The 25,364-nt window shown below is 50.5% G+C and overlaps 1 protein-coding gene across 1 annotated transcript in view; it reads right to left on the reverse strand.

Moving 5' to 3' along the window:
- Positions 1–1,176: 1,176 nt before the first annotated feature.
- Vipr2 (vasoactive intestinal peptide receptor 2) overlaps positions 1,177–25,364 on the reverse strand; it is an 81,335-nt gene continuing 57,147 nt past the window's right edge. The window contains exons 6-13 of the mRNA XM_005084456.4: positions 17,613–17,754; positions 10,455–10,605; positions 10,014–10,074; positions 8,582–8,651; positions 8,095–8,186; positions 4,648–4,777; positions 4,535–4,576; positions 1,177–3,554 (exon numbers count right to left, since the gene is read on the reverse strand). Of these exons, the coding sequence (XP_005084513.1) occupies positions 3,381–3,554; positions 4,535–4,576; positions 4,648–4,777; positions 8,095–8,186; positions 8,582–8,651; positions 10,014–10,074; positions 10,455–10,605; positions 17,613–17,754 (862 nt within the window). The 3' untranslated portion in view covers positions 1,177–3,380. The remainder of the gene's footprint in view (positions 3,555–4,534; positions 4,577–4,647; positions 4,778–8,094; positions 8,187–8,581; positions 8,652–10,013; positions 10,075–10,454; positions 10,606–17,612; positions 17,755–25,364) is intronic.

Raw genomic sequence — 25,364 nt, forward strand, 5'->3', positions numbered from 1 at the left:
GGAGAAGAATGGAGACTTGAAAACCAACCTGGACTACGTAATGAGACTTGGGCCTGAAAAAGTAAAACTGAAAGTTCCCTGTGTTGACAAGGGGAAGACCTCCACTCTAGGTTGCCTGAACAACGCCAACCTGTAGGCAGCTTGACCTCGTTTCCCTAAGTAAAGAGCCGGAGGGAGGGAGGGAGGGAGGGAGAATTGTCTGTGTGGCGCAAAAAAGACCAGGGACTAGCATGTAAGTTCCTGGTGGCCACCTCTGGGGTTGGAGGCCAGTCTCAGAGCATATCGTTTTCCGCAGGACCACTGCCCAGGAAGAATCAGAAGTTCCCCATCTCTCTTGCAAAGCTCCTATTATCTGAAGCAGCTGATTACAAATGGCCGGTATCCAGTGAGAAGGGAAGAGCGTGTTTTCTCACAGATGGTGGAAGCTTCTCCCTGTGGCTCCCAGCTGTCCCAGCGGGGCTGACCCCCTTGGGCCCATCCACAGAGCTGCCCTGCTGTGAGCGCCTCATTCCAAGCATCCCTAATTGGACAGGACAGCTATGATCCTAGAGGGCTCCCCGCAGAACCCTCTTCTCCCCCCTTCCTGCACTTCCTCTGAGCAAACTCCCCCAGGAGCTCTCTGGATCACGGCTATGCCCATGCTCCTGAGGATTTAATAGCAGCGTACAATGCGCGTGACTGCACGGCCGCAGTGCAGCCAGGAGCATTTCATCTGCCTCGCGGGTTGCTAAGGAACAGAATACATAAACACACCCATGCGCAGACACATACCGGAGCACGCCCACAAGCACACGTGTGTGAACCCCACATACGTTCACGAGCACCCACCCACAAATGGGCGTACATAGTTGCGTGGACAACATCAACATGCGGTTTAGGTACACTAAGCACACATATAACTGTGTGCACATCACACACACACACTAGCCTGCTCCGTTGACAGGGCTCAGGTTCTGTAGGGCTGAGGGAGGAGATCAGCACTGGGATAGCCAGGCATGCTGGGAACATCCTCACGCCTGCCACTTAATACATCCTGGCCACCTCAGACCCACCTCTTCCATGAGGAATCGTAGTAGGCAGGACAGTCTGGGAAGACAAGGTGCTCAAGGGGGTGTGGCAGTGCACACAGTGTGTATTCCAGGCCCTCACCGCCGTCGTTCAGTGCGAACCCTCACACAGGATGAAATCAGGTTTATTGCAGTATATATACAGATTGGTTCCACTCTGCGGCACACCTCGTACACATCTCACATACAATACGGGAGACCACATGCTGGCCTTGTGGTTACCACACCCCTGCGACTGGTCAGTTCTGGCGGTGGCCAGTTTGTGACCGGCTCATCTCTTCACCAGGGAGAAGACCTAGGCCCAGCTCTGTCTAGTGTTAGCACATGCTGGGCTGAGGTGACAGTGTCCACGCACACATCGGAATACTCCATGTGTGACCAGTGACTGCTTATTGGATGATGGCTGCTTGTTTTTCACAGGTCCTACGTGTCTCTTTGGGGTCATGGCAGGGTGACCATACCTGGTTGTTGATAGGACACTTTCAGATATGAAAAAAAAAAACCAAACCAACAACAACTCTGTCTTCCTTAGAACTGCTGTGTTAAGCCGTAATGACTCTGGATGAAGAGAGGCGAGGCTCACGCCAAGGCTTGTAGCGCCCACCTAATGCCGCTGCCAGCGGTTCTTTTTGGGGGTACCTGACCTGCACCCCTAGACCTTCTCTCTAGCCTTGCAGCCCTGGGGAGGTGGCAGGTGAGTGGCGTTTTCTACATCACCTCAGCTGCCCATCCAATACAGTGTGAGTCAAAATGGGGGCTTGCTAAGAGCTGATGGAATCAAAACCCCAGGGGCGGTCCTGCGGGACAGACGTTCAGGCCCAGAAGTCTGCCCACTGGGCCTCAGCCACTCTCTAGATAGTCCCTTCTCTGCTGTCCTGGAGCCACCAAGCGCTGGTTTTATTTCTAGTTAACCGGGAGTGTGTGTGGCTTACTTTTGTGGTTTCCTGACCCTGAGGCCTCTGGCTTTGGCACAACTGGTTGGGATCACTGGCATTCGTGTTGGCTGGCATCTACACGCCACAGAAACCACAGGAAAAACGCTCTGTAGCTCTTGTCCTTGGCGTGGGTGTTGTGTGTTGGGGGGGGCGGAGGGTTACATAGACTGTGCCAGAACACCAGGTCCAGAACCTACAGCCCTTGCACTGGGCTAGGGCAGTGTCCCAGGGTTTCTGGGCACTGCAGGGACAGACATTCTCACTCTTCAGCTTCTTCCTTATCATATCATGTGACCTCCCCAGGCCCTGCCTGTCCACAGCTGCAAATGACAGGAAAAGTAAGGATTATTACTGGCAAACATTGGCTAGGAGTACTTGATGCCATCTTATGTTTTGATAAAATATTCTTTAAACAATTTTAAGGTGATGATCCCCTTCCCCCCCTTCCCCCCAGAAAAGAGTACAGTTTTCTGTTGCCTAGGGAACACCCCTGGGCTGTATGGACAAGTCACCAGGGCCTTCATCTTTGTTTTGTTTGGTTTTTTTTTTCGAGACAGGGTTTCTCTGTATTGTTTTGGAGGCTGTCGGTCCAGCCTGGCCTCGAACTCACAGAGATCCACCTGCCTCTGCCTCCCGAGTGCTGGGATTAAAGGCGTGCGCCACCACTGCCCGGCCAGGGCCTTCATCTTGACGGGCCAGCCTGGAACCCAGAGCTGCTCACCCCATATAGGAAGCGCAGATGCTAAGTGACCAGGAGAGTATGAGCTCCTGGCTTGGCTGCTGAGTCATGAAACATCGCCCTTGACTTGTCTTCAGTCACTACCAAATGGTCCAGGGACTGGCAAGGCTGTGGCTGTCCAGATGCAGAGGCTCATCCCACAGGACAGGACTCAGGACCGAGGGGACCAGGAAGCTTCTGGGACGAGATGGCTGCTGCCAGCCGATTTCCCTGGTCTGTCATAGACTGGGGCGGAATCTCACAGACATCCACAGGCGTGCACTGGGTACCACAGGGCAGTGATGCTCAGCTGATCCTGGACCTGGCTCCTCCTGACAGGAGGCAGGGAGCCAGAAACTTCCTCCTTATCTTCTTCAGAGGTCCCAGGCTCCAGTTTTGACGTCCAGGGCCACTTTGGCTTTCTTGCTGTCTTGGAAAGCAGACCCGCCTCCTATGTGTCCCCAAGCCGTGTTGCGAAGAGGATGGCTTAAAGGCTGGAGTTTGACCATAATAATCAGTGTTCCAATCAAGTTACACACGAGGGTCAGGACCAGGCTGGCTGACCCAGTGAGGCGGCTTCAGATGCCTGGGTAGCGGAGGAAGCCCGCAAACACGTGCGTCAGAACCGGCAGCGCAGTCATTTGCACGGCGAGGACCCTGCTAAATGACCGAGGTCTCTGTCTGCAGGAAGGACTGGGTGCGGGAGCCGCGGTGTATCTGTAGGGCACTTTCTGAGCCATTCCGGGACATGGACCAGCTATGCAGCTGGTAGTCCCGGCTCCCAGGCTGGGTCAGGCACAGGCCTCGCCACCTTCTCTTCAGCTCACTCTGTACCTGGGGACGAGGGTGTTGATGAAGGAAGGGTCAGCTTGGGGGGGGGGCGTGCAGGAACGCATGCACCTTCTAAAGAGATAGGCAGCACAGATTCACCCACTAGACAGCAAACAGCTGGTAGTGGTTTTAGAACGCTGCTCTAGCAGCCAGAGGCAGGATGGGTGCTCTGGGACCCCCCCCCTTCAGGAAGGCGTTGGGTGAGTGAGGAGGGGCAGGCAGAAGAGAGAGCTGTAGGAGATGAGCCCAGCTCCACTGAGTACGAATGCCAGACACCAGGAGGCTATCCTGACGCAGCATGGGGCTGGAAGTAGGTGTGTGTGGGGGTGTTCCTGTGTGCACAGAAAAGGGCATAGCCTTAGGGATATTGGGGAGTCTGAGGCAGCATGGGGCTATGTTTTGCCTCAGCACAGCCCTACGGGGCTCCCGAAGGACCTTCATCGACATCTTTCCCCTTTAAGGACTCTGAGTGAAGAGAAGTGTGGGAAGGGGGCCTGGATGTCGGCTCTGTAAAAAAGCCTTCCTTAGTGACTAGAAGAAGGGCTGGTTGGTCGTCAGGCGAGGTTCACACACAGGAAGAGTCAGCAATACCTAGGGCGGGTGGATTCTGGGGGACCGAAGGGTAAATGGCAGGGAGTGGTCACCTAAGAAGAAAAACGGGGCTCTGGCTCTGTCTTGGGGACAAAGTGATGCATCTCCCAGTGAGGACCAGCACTCCTTCCCCCCAAACACTGGGACATCCTGGACTCAGTTGTGACTTGAAGAATAAGATGATGACCTTGAAGGAGGGACGTTGGTGGGCTAAATTCTTGCTGGAAAGGGGTGGAAGCCTTCCTAAGTGGGGCTTTGGGGACAGGAAGTTGGGCCTTGGTTGTGTGTGGGGCACAGCCAGGCAGAGGTGGGCGATGCGGCTCATTCCCGACATTCCCGACCCACCCAGCGTCAGCCAGCCAGCGCCCAGTTCCAGCCGGCGAAGGACTCACCTCGCTGTTCAGGAAGCAGTATAGCACTGCTACTACCAGGCCCTGCGGAGAGACAGAGTCTGTTAGGGACCGCCCCCACCGTTTGCAGGGCCCCCAGCGCCCCCCACACTCACCTGGAAGGAACCCACGCACAGCTCGAACAGGATCTGGTAGGTGGAGGAGATACCAATGGGGAAGGCGGCGAACACCGTGTAGTGGATGCCGAACAGTGGGATCAGCAGCAGTGTGGACTTGGCGAGCCTCCTGGTAGGAGGAGAAGGACTTGGAGCTTTGTGGCCCTGCCCCCTAACCTCTCCCACTCTGGACCGTGGGAGCCCCCAGAGGCCGAAGCGGTCAGGGAACACACGGGTACTTCCTCTTCTTGTACCTAATGACCCCTCCTCCTCTTTGCGCATTTGGGCGGAATTTGCAAGTGTGGCCTTGTGATTTAACTCATGAAGAGAACGTTCTCACAGGGCACGTCTACGGCACGCCAGCTTCCAGGGGACTTTAACTGTCTTTCATCACCAGCTGGTAGGTAAATTCTGGTAGGGCTGGGCTATATCATTCAGTAGCAAAGGCTCCTATGAGCAGGGTCCTGGATCCCATTCTCAGCACAGAGGGGTCCTCCCTTACTGATACAGGCACTGGTCAGTATGGATCAGGTTTTTCCTGGCAGCTGAGTTATTGCAGTCAAAGCTTCCCAGAGTTGGAACCATGGGGGAGGTCTTGTCATAGCTCAGGCCTCATACGAATTCTGCAACAGGGAACAGCCTGAAACTGCTTTTCTGTCCAGTCCCTAGTGACTTTGAGAAGCACTGCTCTAGGCCTGTAACATTTGAGGCCGGCTGTCCTTCCTCATCATGCTCTGCCAGCCCCATATGCGGGACCAGGTATCTAGCTTAACACCCCCAGGGGCCTCCAAGCGCTCAGGAGTGAGGACTCATGGTGTAGCCTCCTGGAGGGCATGCAGCCCACCTCCTCTTGATTCAGCGAGGGGAGGCAGGAGAGTCCTCCTGCTTCCTGTCCCCCTTGGTCCTTTCCCCCCCTTCCTAGCACAGGGGAGGAAATCTGTAATGTGAGCTTTCTGTCCCGGATGGTTCCGCCACCTTTGAGCCTCGAATAAACACACAAAGACTTAGTATGTTAATTATAAAACTATTGGCCGATGACCAGGGTTTCTTATTGGCTAGTCCTGTCTTAATTACTAACCCGTTTCTATTAATCTAAGTATTTCCATCTGGTCTTATCTTACCGGTGAAGGGTCCAGCGTGTCCTACCTTCCTGGTCTCACGTGGCGTCTGCTGTCTGCCTATACTTTCCCAGAATTCTCCTCATCTCCTAGCTCCACCCATCTCCCAGCCTCTATTGGCAGAGGGGTTTTATTCATCAACCAATAAGAGCAGCACATACACAGAAGGACAACTCCCATCGGAAATAAACTTCCTCTAGCTGATTTTAAAGGCATCCTCTTCAAGTCCACACTGAACAGGGTATTCTGACTAATCATACGCCAACTCCACACAAAGCTGGAGTCATCTGAGAGGATGTAGCCCTGACTGAGACGATGCCTCCATAAGATCCAGCTGTACAGCATTTTGTTAATTAGTGATAGCTGGGGGGAGGGCCCAGATCATTGTGGGTGGGGCCACCCTGGGGCTCCTGGTTCTGGGTTCTATAAGGAAGCAGGCCGAACAAGCCGTGAGAGCACCCTTCCATGGCCTCTGCATCAGCTCCCGCCTCCAGGACTCTGCCCTGTCTGAGTTCCTGTCCTGACTTCTTTCAGTGATGAACGGCTCTGTGGAAGGTGCAAGCCAGTAAACTCTTTCCTACCCAAGTTGCTTTTGGTCATGGTGTTTCATCTCAGCAACAGTAGCTCTAACTAAGAAACAGGTTATGCAAGTTCTAGAACCATGTGTCCTTCTCCACATATTGTGTCCAAGGGTAGGATTCCCCCCCCCCCCCCCCGCTATTTTATAACCTGCACAGCACAGAAGCCTGGCCGTTTCTGTCATGGTCATGGGTGCAAGCGGTAGGTACCTCTACTAACCAGGACGTCACCGCAGCTGCTCCCCGCCTTTGCAAATGCGCACCCCTCAAGACTCTGTGCCCAAGTCCTCCAGCATCAGCACGGCTCCTGAGACCCATTCCTTTAGCTGAGGTTATGAGTGAGCTGCCAGGTCCTGACATTTGCATGGCCCATCTACCCATCTGTCCCTAGGGAAGCGCCGTAGGAGGGGAAGGTCTCCAGTCCTTTGCTACAACCCAAGGGGTGAGGCACAGCCCTCTGCCCTTATCATCACCCTGGAAAGCACAGACTTCATTACCCCCTGTAATTCTGTTTCCAGAATAAAAGCATCCATCTCAAGACCTTCTTAACAAACACTCCCCAGAAACCCAGAGAAAAGGTCAGCACAGACACTAAACAAGATTTGCCGAAAGACCAAATTCAATTGAAGGGCGACTAAGAATGCCCACCCTGCTTTTCAGGCCTGCAGGGGGGAGACGCATGAGGACCAGCGTCTCTTATCAAGGCACCACGTGGGCAGCCTACACCTGGTTATGGGTAGACCCGTTTTCTTCCACAAATAGGAGCTTAGTCCTTGTACTCTGTGCACAGTGGGGCACAGCGAAGACTTAAATGCCCACCAAACCCCCTTCTTGCGTCTCCCCTGCTAGGCACCGAATGTCTTTCAAGGATTAATTTAATTGTCTCTCAAACCGAACAGGCAAATGTCCATTCCGTTTTTTTGCAGGGGAGGGGACAGACTATAGGGACTGTCCCTTGCTGCTCAGCCATGCTGCTGGCTCAGCATCCACGGTGGGTGCTGGACTTTCTTTTGGGGGGGTGGGGGTGGGGTGGGAAGGAACCTCGATGCAGGTAGTCAATTCCAATCGCCTCGGGGCTGGTGACCTGGCCAGGGAGATAGCAGCTCTGAGCCAGCACACCCTCATACGTGCCAAGGCTCCTGAGCTGCACCAAATTACATGGGCACTGAACTTACTACGTTCACATCACACCTGAGCTGGGGGGTGGAGGGGGGTCCTATGTTTTCTTTGTGAATTACAAGGGACTTATGGATTCTTTGGATAACCACAAATTAGCTGGGGAACATTCCCCGACCTCCCCCCTTCACACGACACACAGCCTGTTAGATAATTACTAAGGCAGGTCCATCCGGGCACAAGGTGCCTGCCGTGGTTGTGCTGCTCAGACCCAGGGTCTGGTAGGAAGACAGGAAACAAGGAGATTAACGTGTGGTCAACGGGAGATGATGAGCTGTGATATCAGAGCAGGGACACAGGTTTAAGGGACACCCTCACGGCAAGGCTCTAGCATGCTGTCACAGGTCAGAGAAGGTTCCCAGTTTTTAAATATTAAAAAAAAAAACTTTTTAGCAACCATAAAATCCATGTGGCTTCTCGTCCTCTCCGAGTGCTGGGCCGGCAGATTCTCGTGCCAGTGCAAGCTGTGCCTCACACCACCCAGGCGCCCTGAGGACCTGCTGCAGCCTAGCACTGGGTTCCACTCTCCGCCTACGCCGATGCGTGCTTTTCATTCTGGACTGGCAGATACTCACTTGTACTGTGACTGGTCGTTGCCGCCGACATCCGGGGAGGTTAGCTTCTGAAGCAAGATCCTTATAATGCTGATGAAGAGGGCAAAGTTGACCTGCACAGAGACAACAAAGGGCTACCTCATCTCGGTGGGCGGGGTGCCTTCAGTACAGGGTTTGGGCACCATCTACCCCGGGCACTAGGTCTGCCCACTGCACCAAGGAAGACCTCATACAGGGCACTAAGGGCACTGCTGCATAAATCTGTGGTTTATCTGAGCAGCTGGAGTTGCGCAACCTACTGTCGTAATCTCCTTCAGGTCTAGGCTCTGGTCTTCCCCAGGCAGACTCCACCCTTCCCCCCTGCAACTGCCTTGGAGGTGATGGGGGGCCCTTCTTCAGGAAGGCGTGGTAGCCATTGGCACACGGCGAGGTATGGCAGCTGCGCTCTGCACGGGGCAGGTGCATTTGAGAACAGCGGAGCATAGGTTCCCCATGGGCGGCTACTTACTACAATAGAAATTAGAATGGGCATCCGAATGACCCACCAGGGGATGCTCTGGTCATTTGTGTCCCAACAACTGTTAGAGAGAGAAAGACACTTGTGTCACGCTGGATCAAGCTACCAACCAGGCTCTGTGCAGAGCTGTTTGGCTGAGGACCGACCTCTCACGTGGAGCTTGCAGAACCAACCTTGCACGCCCCTCCTCCCCCGGGCCTCTCATTCCACCTGCCAATCAGAGACAGATTGTCCAGTCACCTCCTACTAGACCTAACTGTTCTGTGCAAAGAGCGGAGGAGCCCTCCCCAGCGAGTCAACATGCCAGTCTGCTAAATGGGACGGTGGGTCGGCGTGTAGCTCCGGGGTCGTTAAGTCTTGGAGCTGTGACTTTTAATCCAAGGCATGGGCTCTTGCTTCACCTGATGTCATGAAGGCATTTCTCCATTCTGGAAAACGTATTCTCCCCTGGTCGTTTGTATCTGTGTCTTAAAGGAGGAACTGGAAACATGCCCCGAGAGTGGTTGAGGGGGGCCTGATTTCCATCAAGGTTTATCTGCAGCGGAAGCTGGGTTATGTAAGGCTTCCTGCTCTGGTGTCTACAGCCCACGGTGGATACTAACTGTTCCAGCAAGGGGAGAGTTCCGCGGCCTTTGGCCCCAGTTTGGCAGTGTGATACGAGCCATTGAACTGGCTCTGAGATCTTAAACTCAGGTTCATCCCCTCAGGAACCCACAGAACGTGGAGAGCCTTCTACCGACACTCCCTCAGCTGTCCGTTCCACTTGACCCAGGGTCAGTTAACCCAGCTGAGGAAAAACCACTGGGGTGGGGTAAAGTCACAGGCTAAACAAGTGGATTGGGTTAGACCGTCCACTCATAGAGCGGTATGTTCTTCAGTGGGCAGTTGATACCCCGGGGGGTCTTTTGGGGGATACATCTAGGCTAGGAATGCCCGGGTCACTACCCCTGGGCTCAGAAGCTCTCAAAGGAGCTGCTGCTCACAGAGGACTCCCAGACAGCCAGGTAGCCTGATCTCAATACAGGTTTTTTATTGTTGTCATTTGTCCCCGTCCCCCCCTCCCCAGCAAACCTGCTTATAACTGCTTGTCTCTTTCGGTGACACCTAGGAGTCATGCAAACCATCACTCATTCTGCCTGGCTTGTCCCAGTTTTAGATAAACTGCAGGCCTGGCTTGAGCCCCACCACCCACGTGGACCATCTTCCCAGTACTGAAATGTGTGGTGAGTCTTGGCCATGACTATCCGTGGGTCCTCTTAATCACGGAAATGTCTAGACTGGCAGCAAGTGTTTCCCTGTCTTTAATCGTACAAGCTTCTTTAGTTCCTAGATATTAAACCAGCACTGGCGGGGGAGTGGGGGTGGGGTGGGGGTGGGAGGGGCTTCTTTTGGGTGTGGACGTGGATACATACACAGCACTCACCCTGTGTCTTCTAAAGAGAGGCGGGTCACTGTCCATGCGCCTATACACACACTGGGGATGCCTGCGGGGAGAGACCCCCATCAGATCGGCTCAATCTCATTAACCAGGAGCAGTGTATTCCCACACAGCTGGCGCTCGAGAGCCTGAACTCTCCAAAGGAGGCTTTGCAACCAAAGGGCCAGGTGGAGGCCCTCATGTCACGTGGTCACCAACAAGCGAAGCTTTACACTTTATTTAGGCGGCCAAGACGAACACGTCTGAACGCTGAGGATCTGAAGAGGGGGGGCCTGACACTAGTCTGCTGACAGGCTCCCTGATGCCCAAGGTGACCGCTTAGCGTAGCCCCCTGGTTCCTAGCCGGCGTCCGCACACTTTGGCCAAATGAGATGGGGATCGAGATGGAGAGGGGGTGGTGGTGGTGGTGGTGTATGAAGCCCTTACCCCATCCAATCAGAAGGTAGGCCAGGAAGCACCTGCTGGGAGGAAGGACGGCCACCAGGAGGGTGTGCAAGTAGAGGCCCTCCACCAGGAGCCAGTAGAAGTTCGCCATGATGCAGTATTGGAAAAACACCAGGCTGAGCTTGCAGCCGACCTGGAACCAGAGGACAGCGAGAGAGAATGTGCCAGTCGGTAAAAATAGTTACGGTAGGCGGAGCCGCCGATCTCTGTTTGGATGACTTGTAAAGCAAACCCGGAGTGCTGACTTGGAGGGACGCTGTTAATTTCTTGTCCTGGCAGAGGCCAAAAAATGTGTTACACGGAGGAGGAGGAGGAGGAGGAGGAGGAGGAGGAGGAGGAGGAGGAGGAGGAGGTGGTGGTGGCAGCGGCATATACAATGCCAGGGACCATACGCAGGGAGCTTCTGATTGTCAGAGAAGTGCAAGCAGGGTTCCTGGGAACCAGCTGCTGGCAACCTTCCTGGACACCAGGCTCAGGCATAACCTCCTCCTCCTCCTGTCCCCTTTACCTCAGCACTTCCTGCACTGCCCATTCAAGAGGCTCACCCTCTCCTGGGCATGCAGCAAGTGTGGGGGAACGCTTGCCGGCTGAGGTGATGGGTGGGACGCTCGCCTCAGGGCTTCTATTGCTGTGATGAAAGACCACAGCCAGATACAACCCCCAGGGAGGAAAGGGTTTATTTTATCTTACGATTCTCAAGCCCGTACTTCATCCCTGAGAGAAGCCAGGGCAGGAACTCGAGGCAGGGACCCGGAGGCAGGAACTGGAAGCAGAAGCCAGGAGGAGTGCCCGCTTCCCGGCTTGCTCCTCCCGGTTTGCTCAGCCGCTGTGCGGGACCGGTTTACACCAGTCATCATCAGCCAAGGGAATGTCTAGCAGGCCAACCCGGCGGAGGGACCCCACTTGCCGAAGGACTCCAGCTTGTGCCAAGTTGGCATAGAACGAGTGTGAGCAGTGCTGTGCACACCTGAGGTATGTCCAGGGAGGGGAGGGCTGGGACACTTGAGGCTGGCAGCGGCTGGATGCTGGGGAAAGGATAGCCTCTGGGCCAGTGAACGTGCAGATCCCTGGCCTCAACCCCCACATCTGAACAAAGGACCAAGACTGGAAAAGGCTGACAGACTGTGGTCATTTCCCTAACGGATAATGGAAGCTTAGGAGGAGAAAACAATGGACCATAGCTAGGTTCCCAGACTTAAAAAGAAAAGTGACAACCTTTAAGTTGATACTCACCCCCTCACCTCAAGGGAAGACCATTTAAAAACTCCTAGGAAAAACATTCCATTTGCTATATGTTTGTTTTACGTTTTGTCTCCAACTCTTAACTAATTTCTCGAAACTTAAATGCCAACTCTTTTGCAATCCTTTTCACGTATATGTGTGTGCTGTAGCCACACCCACCCCACATACAGATACAAATTTGTGCTTACCCATATGAGTGAGCACAACACATCACATGTGTGAGCATATATCACGTGCATTTGAATCTATACCCACTCTACACATAAGACACTTCCAGCCTGCATATAACTACCCAAATTACAAGATTCTCCACATGCAAGTGTTTCTACGTGTGTATATCTGTCAAAGTACACCTTCATAGGCAGAAGAGAGTGGAGTTGAAAGTGATATGCTTTTCCCTATAGAAGCAGCAATTTCCCATTTGCTCACAAAGTTGAGATGCCTGGTTCATGAAAGCCCTGCTTACATGAAGGGAGTGCATGGGTTGAAACATGCTCATTACAGCCTCCATGGCTGTGAGGGGCTTGACCTCAACATGGTGAACCCTACCCATGCCCCAGCCTGTTACACATCGCTCCCTTTTCTTCAAATGAAAAGTAAGGCACAGAAAAACTCCTGTCCCTGCGGACACCAGACACCAGAGACTTCTTACTGTCCGTCTTTACCACCTGTGAAGAGCCCAGCGGCTTCTGGTCCTAATTTGGGATCCTGAGCACAAATGTCACAACTACCCAGCTATGAAAATGGAAAACCAAAGACCCACAGTTTTGTGTCTTGTTATCATTCACTAGGCAGTGGGTGAAACAAATTTAAAATCTTTGTGAGATGAGTCTGGTAGGTGACGACCTGTTTAAATGTATCTTGCTTTTTTGACATTTGATAAAGCCTACCCTACCTTTAAAACACAAAATGAGCAAATTACAAGTGTATTAAAGGCATAAATGAATAAAACTGAAAACAAGTAGCTCTAAATCAAGATAGGAAACCAAATCCACACGTAAAATGTAATGCTAAAAGGCTAGTAGACAATTTTGAGCTTACAAAAGCACTGAAAACTTCTAGGAGGCAAAATACCACTAAAACGCAACTGACAAATGGTGAACCTGGAAATGCATTTGCAACAGAAACACATAAAAGGCTCATTTCAGTAAACAACGATAATAGGCAAATTTGTCAAGGAAAGATAGCGCCAACCTACAACCTACAGCCCCAGAGATGCTAGATAACAAAGAGGGAAGCATGGATTTCCCTGGGAAGGGTAAAGAGAAGAGATCTGCTGGGTAAACTGGGGTGGGGTGGGGGAGATGGGAACTCGAGGGATCCGGTTGGGCAGGTTGGGTGCAGGAGTCAGGTTGGAGGGGGGGAATAACAAAAGAGATGTCTCCATGCATGAACACTGGGGTTAGGGAGCAACCTGGAGCTAGGGAAGCCTCTAGGAATTCGCAATAAATAGACCCAGCCAAGACTCCTAGCAATAGTTGAGAAGGCGTCAGAACTGCCCATCTACTGTAATCTGATTGGTGAGTACCCTGATGGTCATCAGAAGATCCTCTATCCGGTAACTGATGGAAGCAGCTGCAGAGATCCACAGCAAACACTGGACTGAGCTCTGGGAGTCTTGCTGTAGTAGAGGAGGGGGGGATTGTACAAGCCAGGGGGCTCATGACGGGAGAACCCACAGCGACAGCTGACCTGAGCTCGAGGGAGCTCATGGACTCTGGACCAACGGTCAGGGAGCTTCCACAGCTCTGACCTAGGCCCTCTGCATGTGTGTGACAGTTGTGTTGCCTGGCCTCTTTGCGAGGCTACTGAGATCAGGACCTGTACCCTGGTGCTTTCGGAAATGTGTTCCCCATGCTGGATTACCTTGCCCAGCCTTGAGAGGAGGAGCTCGGTCCCGCCTCAACTTGATGTACCAAGCTGTGTTCTGTCCCATGGGAGGCCTGCCCCTGTCTGGATGGAGACAGAGGAGGAGTGGAAGGGGAGCGGAGTAGATGGGAAAGGGAGGGAGGGCTGGGAGGAGAGGATGGAGGGGAAACTAGCCGGTATGTAAAGTAAGTGAAAAATGTTATTTAAGTAAGGTAAAAACAGAAAGAAAGCCTGGGGGCAGAGCTGAGAGAATCCCGGAAGGATGGCTGCCCTTGGCAGTGTCTTTGAAAGAGACACTGGGCACCAAGGAGGGAACATCATGCTGTAGTTCTCCTGGTGCATTAAAAAAAAAAGCCATCGATTCATTTGCTTACAATTAAAACCCGTCCGTCTTTTTTGCAAGTGTGGTGGTTTGAAAGAAAATGACCCCCATAGGGAGTGGCACTCACTATTAGGAGCTGTGGCTCTGTTGGAGGAGGTACGACCTTGTTGGAGGAAGTGTGTCACTGCCAGGGGTGGGGGGGAGGCGGCAGAGAGGAGGGTGAGGGGTGGGCTTTGTCACAGTTCACTCCCCATTGCGTTCTGATCAAGATGTAGCCAGCACCGTGTCTGCCTGCATGCCACCATACTCCCAGCTGCCGCGCTCTCTGCCATGATGGTAATGGACTAAACCTCTGCAACTGAAAGCCGCCACCTCAATTACATGTTTTCATTTATAAGAGTCACCGTGGTCATGGTGTCTTTTCGCAGCAACAGAGAAGCCAAGGCAGCAAGGTACTAGCCCCCCAGGATGTGGCTGAGAAGTGGGTTCTTTATCCGTGACCCTTGTGAGACACCAGATTGGCGGGGCTCTGTTGCTGGACCTTTGTCTCCCAGAGCGGTGAGAGTCAAGCGCCTGCTCTGCCGTGACTGCCCAGGCTGCTGAGATACTGTGAGTTGACTGCCCTGCTCCACTGCACCTCAAGGAAACACTAACACATCGATGCGTGCAAGAGCGTGCCCGGAGACACAACAGAAACATGCAAAACAGAGACTGTGTCCGCGCTGGAGAACCAGCCGGATGAATTATGCCGCACCCTGTGACGGCCGTGACACGCCCTAGAGGGCGGAGAACAGGGCACAGCTGACTTGAGGGCGTCTGCGTCGGGGGAGGCACGGACGCATGCTTACGGCGATCCCGTTGCTAAATGGTATCGGAAACACAGCTTCCCGTGTCCTTCCCTTTGCTCGTTGCTAACGGGTGTGACCTGGGAAGGCCTGAGGCCTGAGGGCCATGGGATCCCCTCACTGGAGTTAACGGGGGTCTGCTGCTGTCCTGCTATGTTAGTGCAAGGATAGCAGGCAAATCAGCAGCAGGCTCCTGAGAGACCAGAGAACTTGACTGGGAGCTTCTGCTTGTGTATATACACATGCGCCTATGTGCGCACAGATAAACTTTGTGAAGCATGTACGTGCGTGTTTGGACAGTATCTTGAGTGTGTGTGTATCCGCACACATTTTCTGCAAATATGTTTGCTCATACCCAGGCTTTTGTATACGCTCTGCACGTGTGTGGGTGATATTGCTCACTGCTTTCTTCTCCACCCTTTTCTCATCCTGACATTAGTTGTGTGGGGTGAGGATCCCTAGCCAAGCTTCCAGCCGGGATCACAGGTCTTGCTGTCCCCGCATTGCCGAAGAGCCTGTCTGTCCAGTTGGCTGTCTGGGAGTCCTTGGTCTGGTGTTTAGGGCTGTGGTCTATCCACCCCCCTCATCTGGGAAGGCAGGGCTCAGGCTGACCCTTAGTTAGGCCTCTTAGGATCTGCAGACCCCCAAGGGAAACCTGTTCTGATGCCCAGTGTTAAACTGCTCTGCCTCGTGCCTGCAAGCAGCCCAGAGGTCGTGGAACCCGTGTAGCCTTCCAGCCTCGGGGAAGAGCTATTTTGCCAGCCTACCCTAGCCAGGAAGAGGCCTCTTCATGCGTGGATTTCATTCTTCTGCCTGGAAAAAGCAATTTGTCACATTGTGGGGAGCATTCCTGGTGGGTTGCTTGGGAGAATAATGTTGGTTTAGTGAAATACAGCCAGGGATAAAATGGAAAAAAAAAAAAGGAATTGGAAGGGAAATTGTTCCCTACTGCTCATTCCGCAATCTGACTCTGTTTTGCTAATGTGCTCAGTACTTTATCATTCTTCAGACAGCCCCGTCCGTTTCCTCTGTTCTCCCCTCCACGCTGGGCTCCGCCTTCCTTCCTTGGCTCCCACTTTTCTCCTTTGTCCCTCCTGTCTGCCTCCTCTGGGTAGGAATCCCAGGGCCGTCGGGAGTGGGGCACAGCTGGATCCTCTACTCCCCAGAGATGGCTAGGTCAGGAAACAGATTGGAGGAACCTGTCCCCATTTTCAACTCGCATCCCCCGCCTTGGCACTGGCCTGACCGTGGGTAACTAGCTGGTACTCAGGTTGGATCCTCAACACCTGGGGAAAACTGCAGGATTTCCCCCAGCCCAGTCTCCTCACTTGCCATGCAGGTAAACCCTGGTTCAGCAAGCACTTACAAGCAGTGCAAGGAAGACTCTCAGCACTGTTGTGGGAGGTGGAGACCCCCCCGGAGGGGCTGGCCATGTGTGGGAAGGCAGAGCAGGGTGGTGGCACCCACGTCTACTTCAGGGGTGCCTGCCACCTTCCGTCTGGCCCTCCATATGGAGGGCCCAGGATTTTTTTTGGTCTCGGTATCAAGGTAGTGTTGAGCATGGCTGCTTCAGATAGAGGTGGGTATTGGGTCATCTCCGGGGATCAGCTTCTTTCTATTTTATTTTGTTTAACATTAAAAAAATATTTTACATACGACCAGAGTTTGCCCTCCCTCCTCTCCTCCAGTTGCCTCCCTCACCTCCCAACCACCTCCCTAAAAGTCTCCCCAGCTCCCCATCCACTCTCCCTCAGCTCCATTCAGAGGGGGCTAAGGAATGAGAGCTTCACAGAGCACCTCTGGTGACTTCAGTGAATGGGTTTGCAACATCCTGGCCTTCACTGCTGGTACACATGTGGCAAGGCCCCCATCTCAGGACAAAAACCTTCAGAGACAGCGAGGTATGCCTGGGGGCCAGACCTTTCCAGGTGGCGGAGCCTGTTTCTGATGTGCTGTTATAACAGATTCCTTTTACAGCCCACCTCTGTATCCTGAGCCTGGAGGATGAATGCACTTCCCTTCAGGGAGAGGGTGATGGTTAGACACAGCTGATGCGCTGAGCAAGCTGAAGGCACTTCGCTGCTGGGCCCAAACCAAGCTAATTAACAGCCGCTCAGGACCCGAAGAGTGACAGCCGATGGCTGATGTGTCTACTCACATGCAGAGGTGGGAGACAGCTCAGGGTCCTGGCTCTTTAAATTACTGGGGCCACAGATCAGGAACGACACACCAACATTCCCAAACACGGAGCATTACATGCTAGCAGAGGAAAAACTTGGGGAGACCGTGCACGCAGGATGCTCTCAGACACCTGTCCAATCTACTTGAGTAGGTAGCAAATTGACACTGCTAACCCCTCGGGCAGAGCCAAGACAGAACGGCCAGGCATGTGAGAGATGTCCCTCCGCATTGCAGAAACCATGGCCAGCATTGTCCGTTCCTGTATCAAAGATGTAGACTGAGTGTGTTTCCCACTGGCAGTGTCCAGGGTTTATACACCATGTGAGCTGAGTTGATCCGGAAAATGGGTGATAGCTTTTACTTCTTGGAATCTGGGCGATTGGGACAAATGTCTGCTCACCTACAAAAGGACTTGTCACCTGCTGCTGCTTCACTCATCCCAGTATTGGTGACCAGGGCCTGCTGTCTTTTAATTTCCCAGCCCCCACAGTGGCTAGACACCACCCAGCGTTCTTGTGGACCCTCCTGGTCTTGGCTGCGGGCACGGGCCTGAAACCACCCCTCTCTCCATTGCTCAGGTATGAGAAGGCCTATGCCACCACCGTCCCTTTGAGAGGAAAGAGTTTGGCAGGCGCTAGGGTCTGCCCCCTGCACGTGGATCTTGCCCTTAGGAAGCCTTACCCAGGAGGCCAGCTGGTCGTGACATCGCAGTGTCCCTGAGCTGGAGTACAGCACACTGTCCTTGACCAGCACTGAGATGGCTCTCAGCATGAAGGAGAGGAACAGATTCAGGTGAATATAGTTCCTGGTACAGTGCAGCTTCCTGAAGAGGGAGAAGACAGAAACTGATGTTCAAATCATCAACTACACCCCTTCTTCTCATGGACTTAGTTAACCATTTACTTAACTTCAGTTATCACAGTACATACATACATACATACATACATACGTACAAACATACATTCATATTTTCCAGTGTTGCATCATGGTAAGAATTTTTTTTTGCACACCAACTCTCCTTTTATTTCAGATTGTTTCCTGAGGTTGGAGTTTAGTGAGAATAACTGCTTTTGAGTCTGCAGCCAAGTCTGCCCTGTCTCCTATGTGGTTGGGGACACAGGACGGGTAGCTAAGTGTGGCTGTCTCATTACCTCTCTTCTGTTGTAGCTTGTGGTCTTACGTCTGATGCTCCCACTTTGAGACAGAGGCACAGCCGTGACTTTACCCACTCCTCAGGTGATACTTGGCCTCCGAGGCTTCAACTCTGATGCATGGCTTTCTGTATTAGGTGGGAAACTGGCTTCTGTCAGAACTGACTTTTTGGCACCAGGGAAATGTCCAGAGATCCGAGAGGATGACCCCCAACTAAGAATCTAAGCAATAGTGCAGAGGCTACCTTAAATGCCCTTCTCCGATAATGAGACTGATGACTACATTAACTGCCATCCTAGAGCTTTCACCCAGTAGCTGATGGAAGCAGAGACAGACACCTACAGCTAAGCACTGAGCTGAACTCCTGGAAACCAGTTGCAGAGAGGGAGGAGTGATGAGCAAAGGAATCAAGATCATGTTGGGTAAACCCACAGAAACAGCTGACCTGAGCAAGTGGGAGCTCATGGAACCCAGTCTGATGTCTGGTGAGCCAGCATCAGAGCGAACCAGGCCCTCTGAATGTGGGGGTCAGTTGGGAGTCCTGGACAGTCTATGGGACCTCTGGCAATGGATCAGTATTTATTCCTAGTATAGGAATGGACTTTGGAATCCATTCCCTAAGAATGGATACTCTCTTAGCCTAGATACATGGAGGAGGGCCTCGGCCCTGCCCCAAATGATATGACAGACTTTGATGATCCCTGGTGAGTGGATGGGGGGTGAAGATGGGGCATTGTTGGGGGGATGGGAGGAAAGAAAATAAAAAAAGGATCGACTTTCTCCTCTTTATATTGACACTAAGGATGGTCCACCCCATGCCTGGGAGTTCCAGCTTGGGTTAGGAGTTGCAGATGGTCTCCTTGTTACACGATAGCCTGCCCTTGCCCTCATCCCCTTCCTGACTGTCCCTTGACAGAAGCTCACTGTCAGCTGAAGGCACAGGTAGATGCTTTCCCATTGACCCCTTTTCCTGGTCACACAGGCATTGACTTACATTTGTCTCTCTCATGGCTTTGACTGATCAGCCATGAGCTACCAGAACACAAATGAGACTAAAATATGGCCAATGGTGGCTGATTTCAAATGTAATTTTAATTAATCTGGAGTTAAAAGCAAAACTATTATGGCCTGACTTTTATTTGCACACGTGTCCTTGTCATGGAAGAGCTGTACTTCATTTTAACAGATATATCATGTATGTATCTACTGGTGTTTGTGTGTGTGTGTGTGTGTGTGTGTGTGTGTGTGTGTGTGTGTGTACCCTCTAGTATTACACACAAGTGAGACATTGATGTAGCAAAGGTTAGTAGATTAATTCAGCTGGAGTTACTTTCTTTTCTATGTACAAATGGGACAATGGGACAAATGTGACTTTTTTGGGGGGAGGCAGAATCAGTTTTTAGTAATAACTGAAAACTCTAATTCAATTTTTTGTGAAAATATGTTATTTTAGTTGCAATTTTGTTTTGCTTTATAAAGTCAGTGTAGGCAAACCATAGAATTTAAAGTCAAGGCATGATGTTGACATGGGAGCACACGAGTTCAATGGCGTTTGGATGAGGATAATGTCACGAACTTCATGAACAGCAGATGCTGTTCTCTGTGGTCAAAGAAGATGAAAAAAACACTCCTTGGGTTAAAAACATGGAGTTAATAAGGTAGAGGGATATTTTTTTTTGAAATTTTCAAAAAACTTTTAATTAAGAAAAGTACAGAAGTAAGCAAATAAATATTGGGATTATATCTCAGCTCTGCATTGAACAAATTAAATACTCTTTTTTTCTTCTTTTTAAATTTAGAAACAATCATTTTATAAATCAACCCCCCTGTTCCATCTCCCTCCCATCTTTCCATGCCCCCTACCAACCCCCAACCCACCCCCACCTGCTCCCCAAGAACAGTGAGGCCTTCCATGGGGGACCATCAAAGTCTATCAAATCATTTCCCAGAGGGTCTAGTCCCTCCTCCGTGTATCTGGGTTGAAATAGTATCCCTCCACAGGGAATGGGCTCCTGAAGTCCATTTGTGCATTAGGAATAAATACTGGTTTCACTGTTAGAGGTCCCATAGACTCCCCAAGCCTTCTAATTGGTACCCACATTCAGAGGGTTTGGTTCAGTCCAATGCTGGTAACCCATCTTTATGACTGGGGTCTGTGTGCTCTCATTAAGTCAGGTCAGTTGGTTCTGTAGGTTTTTCCAGCACAGTCTTGACCCTTTGCTCATGGTAGAGGGATATTTTTTAAAAGATTTATTGAATTTAACAAGAATTTTCCAAAAGTTAGTCACCTGAAATCAGAATTTAAATTCCAACAGAGGAGTCCAGTGAAAACAGTGGGATAGGGGCCTCTGTCCAGCCCTTCCAAGAAACCCCGAAAACCTGGCAAAACGACTCAAATTAATCATGCTGAACTCTGGAAAATACTCAGAGTTGATAGCAATGTGATCCCACCCCCCCGGGTGAGTACACTGTAGGTCAGCCTTGCCTTGGCCTGTGGCACATGTTTCTCTTAGTGCTACCCTGCAGACCACAGCTGATGGCATCTGTGTGGTCTCAGGAATTACATACAAGTACAAGACACTGGCCTAGCAGCTGGTGCAACCTTCCAGGACCCACGCAGACAGAAGAGCAGCTATAATGAAAGCCAAATAGATTCTGGCAGTCGCCTAAGGCCAACATTAACAGTTGAGGCAAATGACAGACATTCTGGAGCCTGAGGAGAAAGGTTGGGAGTGAGGTTCTTGGGGGAAACTAGGGTTTGTGAAAATCTGTCATATGTGCAGAGGAATTTAGAAACCCGCATATGTGCTCTGGACAGGTCATATGCTCCCAAAGAGCTTTCACATCAGGTAATCTTTAGTCTTCGCTTAAGCAAACAGTGACGTTAAGGCAGAGTTGTAAACAGCCTGGCCAAGTATTTAAAAGAGTGCTTCCAACACAGCCAGGTTCCCCCAGATGGGGAATACGTTTTCTTTGCTTCCTGATTCCCCCACCCCTTGACTGTGGACGCCTAAAGAAATCTCCATCAGTGAGGAATTGATAACTAACAGTGTATAGGCTTCAGAGACTAACAGGGCCAAAACAAACTCTACAAAATAGAAATCCTTAGAAAAGTCGCTAAATAAACCATTATAAGCTGGGCCGGGTGGCACAGAGCTGTAGTACCAGCTAACAGAGGCATGAGCCATGAAGGTTTCAAATCCAAGACTTGCCTGGGACCAAGGAGGGGACTTCAAGGACAGTCTGAGCATTTCACAGAGACTGTCTCAAAATAAGAAGTAGATGAAAGCATTGGGTTATATCTCTGTGGTAGACTGCTTGTCTGGCATTTGGAAAGACCCGAGTTCAATCTCAGGTACCACAAAAATGATAAAACAGAATAAATAATACAGAAACACCTACAACTCATAACAAAGGACAACAAAAATGAAAGACAAAATTTGATTTCCAGAGTTATCACATCATTTTATTAAAAATGTCCAATTTCAACAAAAAAGATTATAAAGCATTAAAATGAGCAAGAAAGCTGGATTACTACTAGGAGAAAGAAAATAAATAAAACCTTCCTTTGAAAAAAAATCACACGAAGCAGCCTTACTAGACAGAAGCTCAAAACCAAATGCTTGAATGTGCTCAAAGAACAGAATGAAATAAAAGAGAACCATCTTTCAACAAACACAGAATTTCAACAAAGAAATGAAATTTGAAGAAGTAACTGAATAAAAATTTTGGGTTTGAAATTTGCAACTGGCACTAGAAATCCCATAGAGACAGCCAAGGAAAATCTAGGCAGGCAAAAGAGAGATTCGATAAATCTAAAGATCAAAGAAAACTACCCGGTCTTAGAAGTCGTTGTATATAGTAATTTGCTCAAAATGGAATCATCTTATCTTGGAGGTGGCTCTTTAAAACCATGCAAGTAGACAAAACTTACTGGGCTCAGACAACAAGCACCTCATAGATCTCAGGAAGTTCCTGAAACCTATGATATTCACAAGCACCAGCCTGCATGTTTGGAGAAGGGGCCTCCAGGGACATGGTGCTTGTGAGTTACCATTTGTTCTCAGGTGTGCTCTCTAGTGAAGCAGCTGCTTTTGGGCCATCTATGTTACTGTGGTAACCTGCTGCCCATACTCCTGTAAATGGCCCCAGTAAACCCACCAGTTCACTCAAGTGGAATCATTACCTTGGTCGGTTGTAGGTTCTTATACGTGGCAAATAGGTGTTTGTGTATGTCTCCACAGAAAAGTCGGACATGAGAAGCAGAAGCAGGAGCAGGAGCATAAGGAAGAGGAGGAGGAGGAGGACATGAAGAAGGAGGAGAAGGAGGAGAAGAAGAAGCAGAAGAAGAAGAGGAAGAAGAGGAGGAAGAAGAGGAAGAAGAACTAAGAAAGCCCCAAAGACATGGAGCACTACATATTGCTTTCCCGGGTTCTTATCTAAAAGAAACGTGGTATTGCAAAAGACCTCAAATGCCTGGAACAACCCTAAAAACAAACAAACAAAAAAAGGAACACAGTGGGACAACTCATTTCTGGATTCCACACTTTCTGGAGACTATGGTGATCTTGCTGTCTGGCTCTGCAAAAGGCCCAATGCATTAGACCTAGACCAAGAGGCTTAAAACATATGTTATGAAACCAAGAACATTTAATGGTCTTTTAAGCTTTGAGCTGCTAGGTAGGACTTGTGAGAGAATAAAGCTAGACTCCCATTTCCTAGTTATCAAAAACTAACCCAAAGCGAATCCGTGACCAAAATACAAGAGCCAGAAGTATAAAATTATTTTGGGTTGGAAAAACTTGATCTTGGATACGGCAAAGGTCTCTTAAATAGGATATCAAAATAATAAAAAAATAAAAAGCACAAAAAATAGACAAAGTGGACTTCATCAAAACTTAAGAGTTTTGCTGGGCGGTGGTGGCGCATGCCTTTAATCCCAGCACTCGGAAGGCAGAGGCAGGCAGATCTCTGTGAGTTCGAGGCCAGGCTGGACCGACAGCCTCCAAAACAATACAGAGAGACCCTCTCTTGTAAAAACCAAAAAAAAAAACTTAAGAGTTTGACATATTAAGTACATACTATCAAGCTTAAAGAAAACCTAAATGAAGGTAGAAAACATTTGTAGACTAGTAGACTTATCAAAAGACTAGTGTCTTTGATATATAAAAAATTATTAAAATGTAATGAGAAACCAGACAATTGAATTAGAGACTGGGCAAACATGGGACTAGAGAAAATACAGTTAGAAGGCACCATGGACTCCAGACTCACAGCTGGGGAGCCTGCGTGGGACTGAACCAAGCTCTCTAAACGTGGGTGACAGTAATGTGGCTTGACCTGTTGTGGGGGCCTTGGCAGTGGGCCAGGACCTATGCTGGGTGCATGAACTGGATTTTTGGAGCCCCTTCTCTATGGTGGGATACCTTGCTCAGCCTTGATACATCGGAAAGGGGCTTGGTCCTGCTAGACTTTGTTGACTCCCCAAGGAAGGCCTTACCCCTCCTCTGAGGAGTGGATGGGGGTGAGGAGAGGGGAGAAGGTGAGTAGGGAAGGGGAGGGATAGTCCCTTATCCTCCACATCCTGAACAGTTGAGGAGTACCTGTGTTAACAAACATTCACCACAAAACAAAACAAAACAAAACAAATCCAAAAACCAGCTTTCCTGGCAAGGGCTGAGAACCGTGCTGATCTACGTAGACAAAGACAAGTGTTCAGAAGGGATCTTGCTGGGTAAGTGTCCATTTAGCAAAGCCACAAGAAGTAGGTGTCACCCCCACGGCATGTAAGCTCTGCAACCATAAGTTCTTGGTCAGGTTTACCATACCAGGCATGATGTCCATCTTGTGTAACGGATCTCAAACCTAATCAGAAGGTAGCTGGTTGCCCCTGGCCTAGTTTGCTTTATGTCTCTGCGATAAAAAATACCGAGACAAAAAGCCAAGTGGGGGAAGAAAGGGCGTATTTAATCTTACACTTCCAGGCAATAATCTATCACTGAGGGAATTCAGGGCAGGAACTCGAGGCAGGAGCCTGGAGCAGAAACCATGGAGGAGGGCTGGTGAGTGACTCACTTTCTCTAGCCTGCTAGCTTAGCTTTCTTATACAGCCAAAGGCCCACCTACCAGCGTAGACATGGTGCTGCCCACAATCGGCTAGGCCCGCCCCCATCAATCAACAATCAAGACAATTCCCCACTGACACTGCCATGGGTCAGTCTGATTTGAACTCTCAGCTGAGACTTCCTCTTCATAAGTGACTCTTGATGGTGTTAAGTTGACAATAAACACTAGTTAGGAATCCACCGTAAAAAAAAAAAAAACCAACCAACCAACCAAACAACCAAACAACAACAACAACAACAACAAAACCCAAAGGACATGAATTTGAGTGAGTGTGTCGTTGTGAGTCTGCCAGGGGCTGGAGGCGGGGAGGGCATCGGATATAATCAAACTGTGTTTCATCTATGCATGAAGTTCTCACAGAACACACAAAAACCATCTTTAGTAAGGAAACAACCTGAAACGCCTGCTCCCACAAGCCCCTCTGACCCCCAGAACGAAAGGGATATCCAACGGTAGATCACACTCTGCAGATGACAGCCGTATGGACTGGGTCTGCAGAACCTGTCTAGATTAGAGTGAGGGGCGTGTCATCACGGAAAAGGTGGAAGAAGGGCAGGGAGGCGTAGGAGAACAGGCAGAGAAGGCAAATGCAAGGGAGGATGGTGTTCTAGGGAAGAGACTGTCACGGAAGCAGCTTTTCCAGGAAGCACTAGCCAGGAATTTCTGAAGCTTATCAGAGAGAGCAGCAGACCAGACGCTTCACGACCACGGGACAGGAGGCTACAAAAGCAATGACGCTTAAGTCAGTGGGGGTTTCCCATAGCAGGTGTCACTGGAAGAGATGTGACAGGAAGGGGGAAAAGACCAGGATTTTAGGAACAAGATTGAGAGCCACAGGCAACTTCTCAAGAGACAAAGCCTTAACTTCAGTACTTAGAGACATCCTCTTAAAAAAGCAAAGCAAAATCATCATTTTAGGCCATCAAAAAGCTTGAGAATTTGCTGGCATGAGAATGTCACCAGAGAGATCTAGGGAGGCTCCTGAGAAGCCCAGCAGGAAAGAAAGTGTGGGGGAAATGAGGAGCAATAGGTAGGCGTGCTAAATAAACGCCAACCTAAGACAATAATGTCTGTGGGGTCTCAGAATTAAAATTTACAAAACCAAAAAGGAATGAATGGTACATGGAGTTAACATGTCATGCTCCTGAGTTGATT

Source organism: Mesocricetus auratus, unplaced genomic scaffold, assembly GCF_017639785.1.
Source record: "Mesocricetus auratus isolate SY011 unplaced genomic scaffold, BCM_Maur_2.0 Super-Scaffold_15014, whole genome shotgun sequence".
Classification (NCBI taxonomy): domain Eukaryota; kingdom Metazoa; phylum Chordata; class Mammalia; order Rodentia; family Cricetidae; genus Mesocricetus; species Mesocricetus auratus.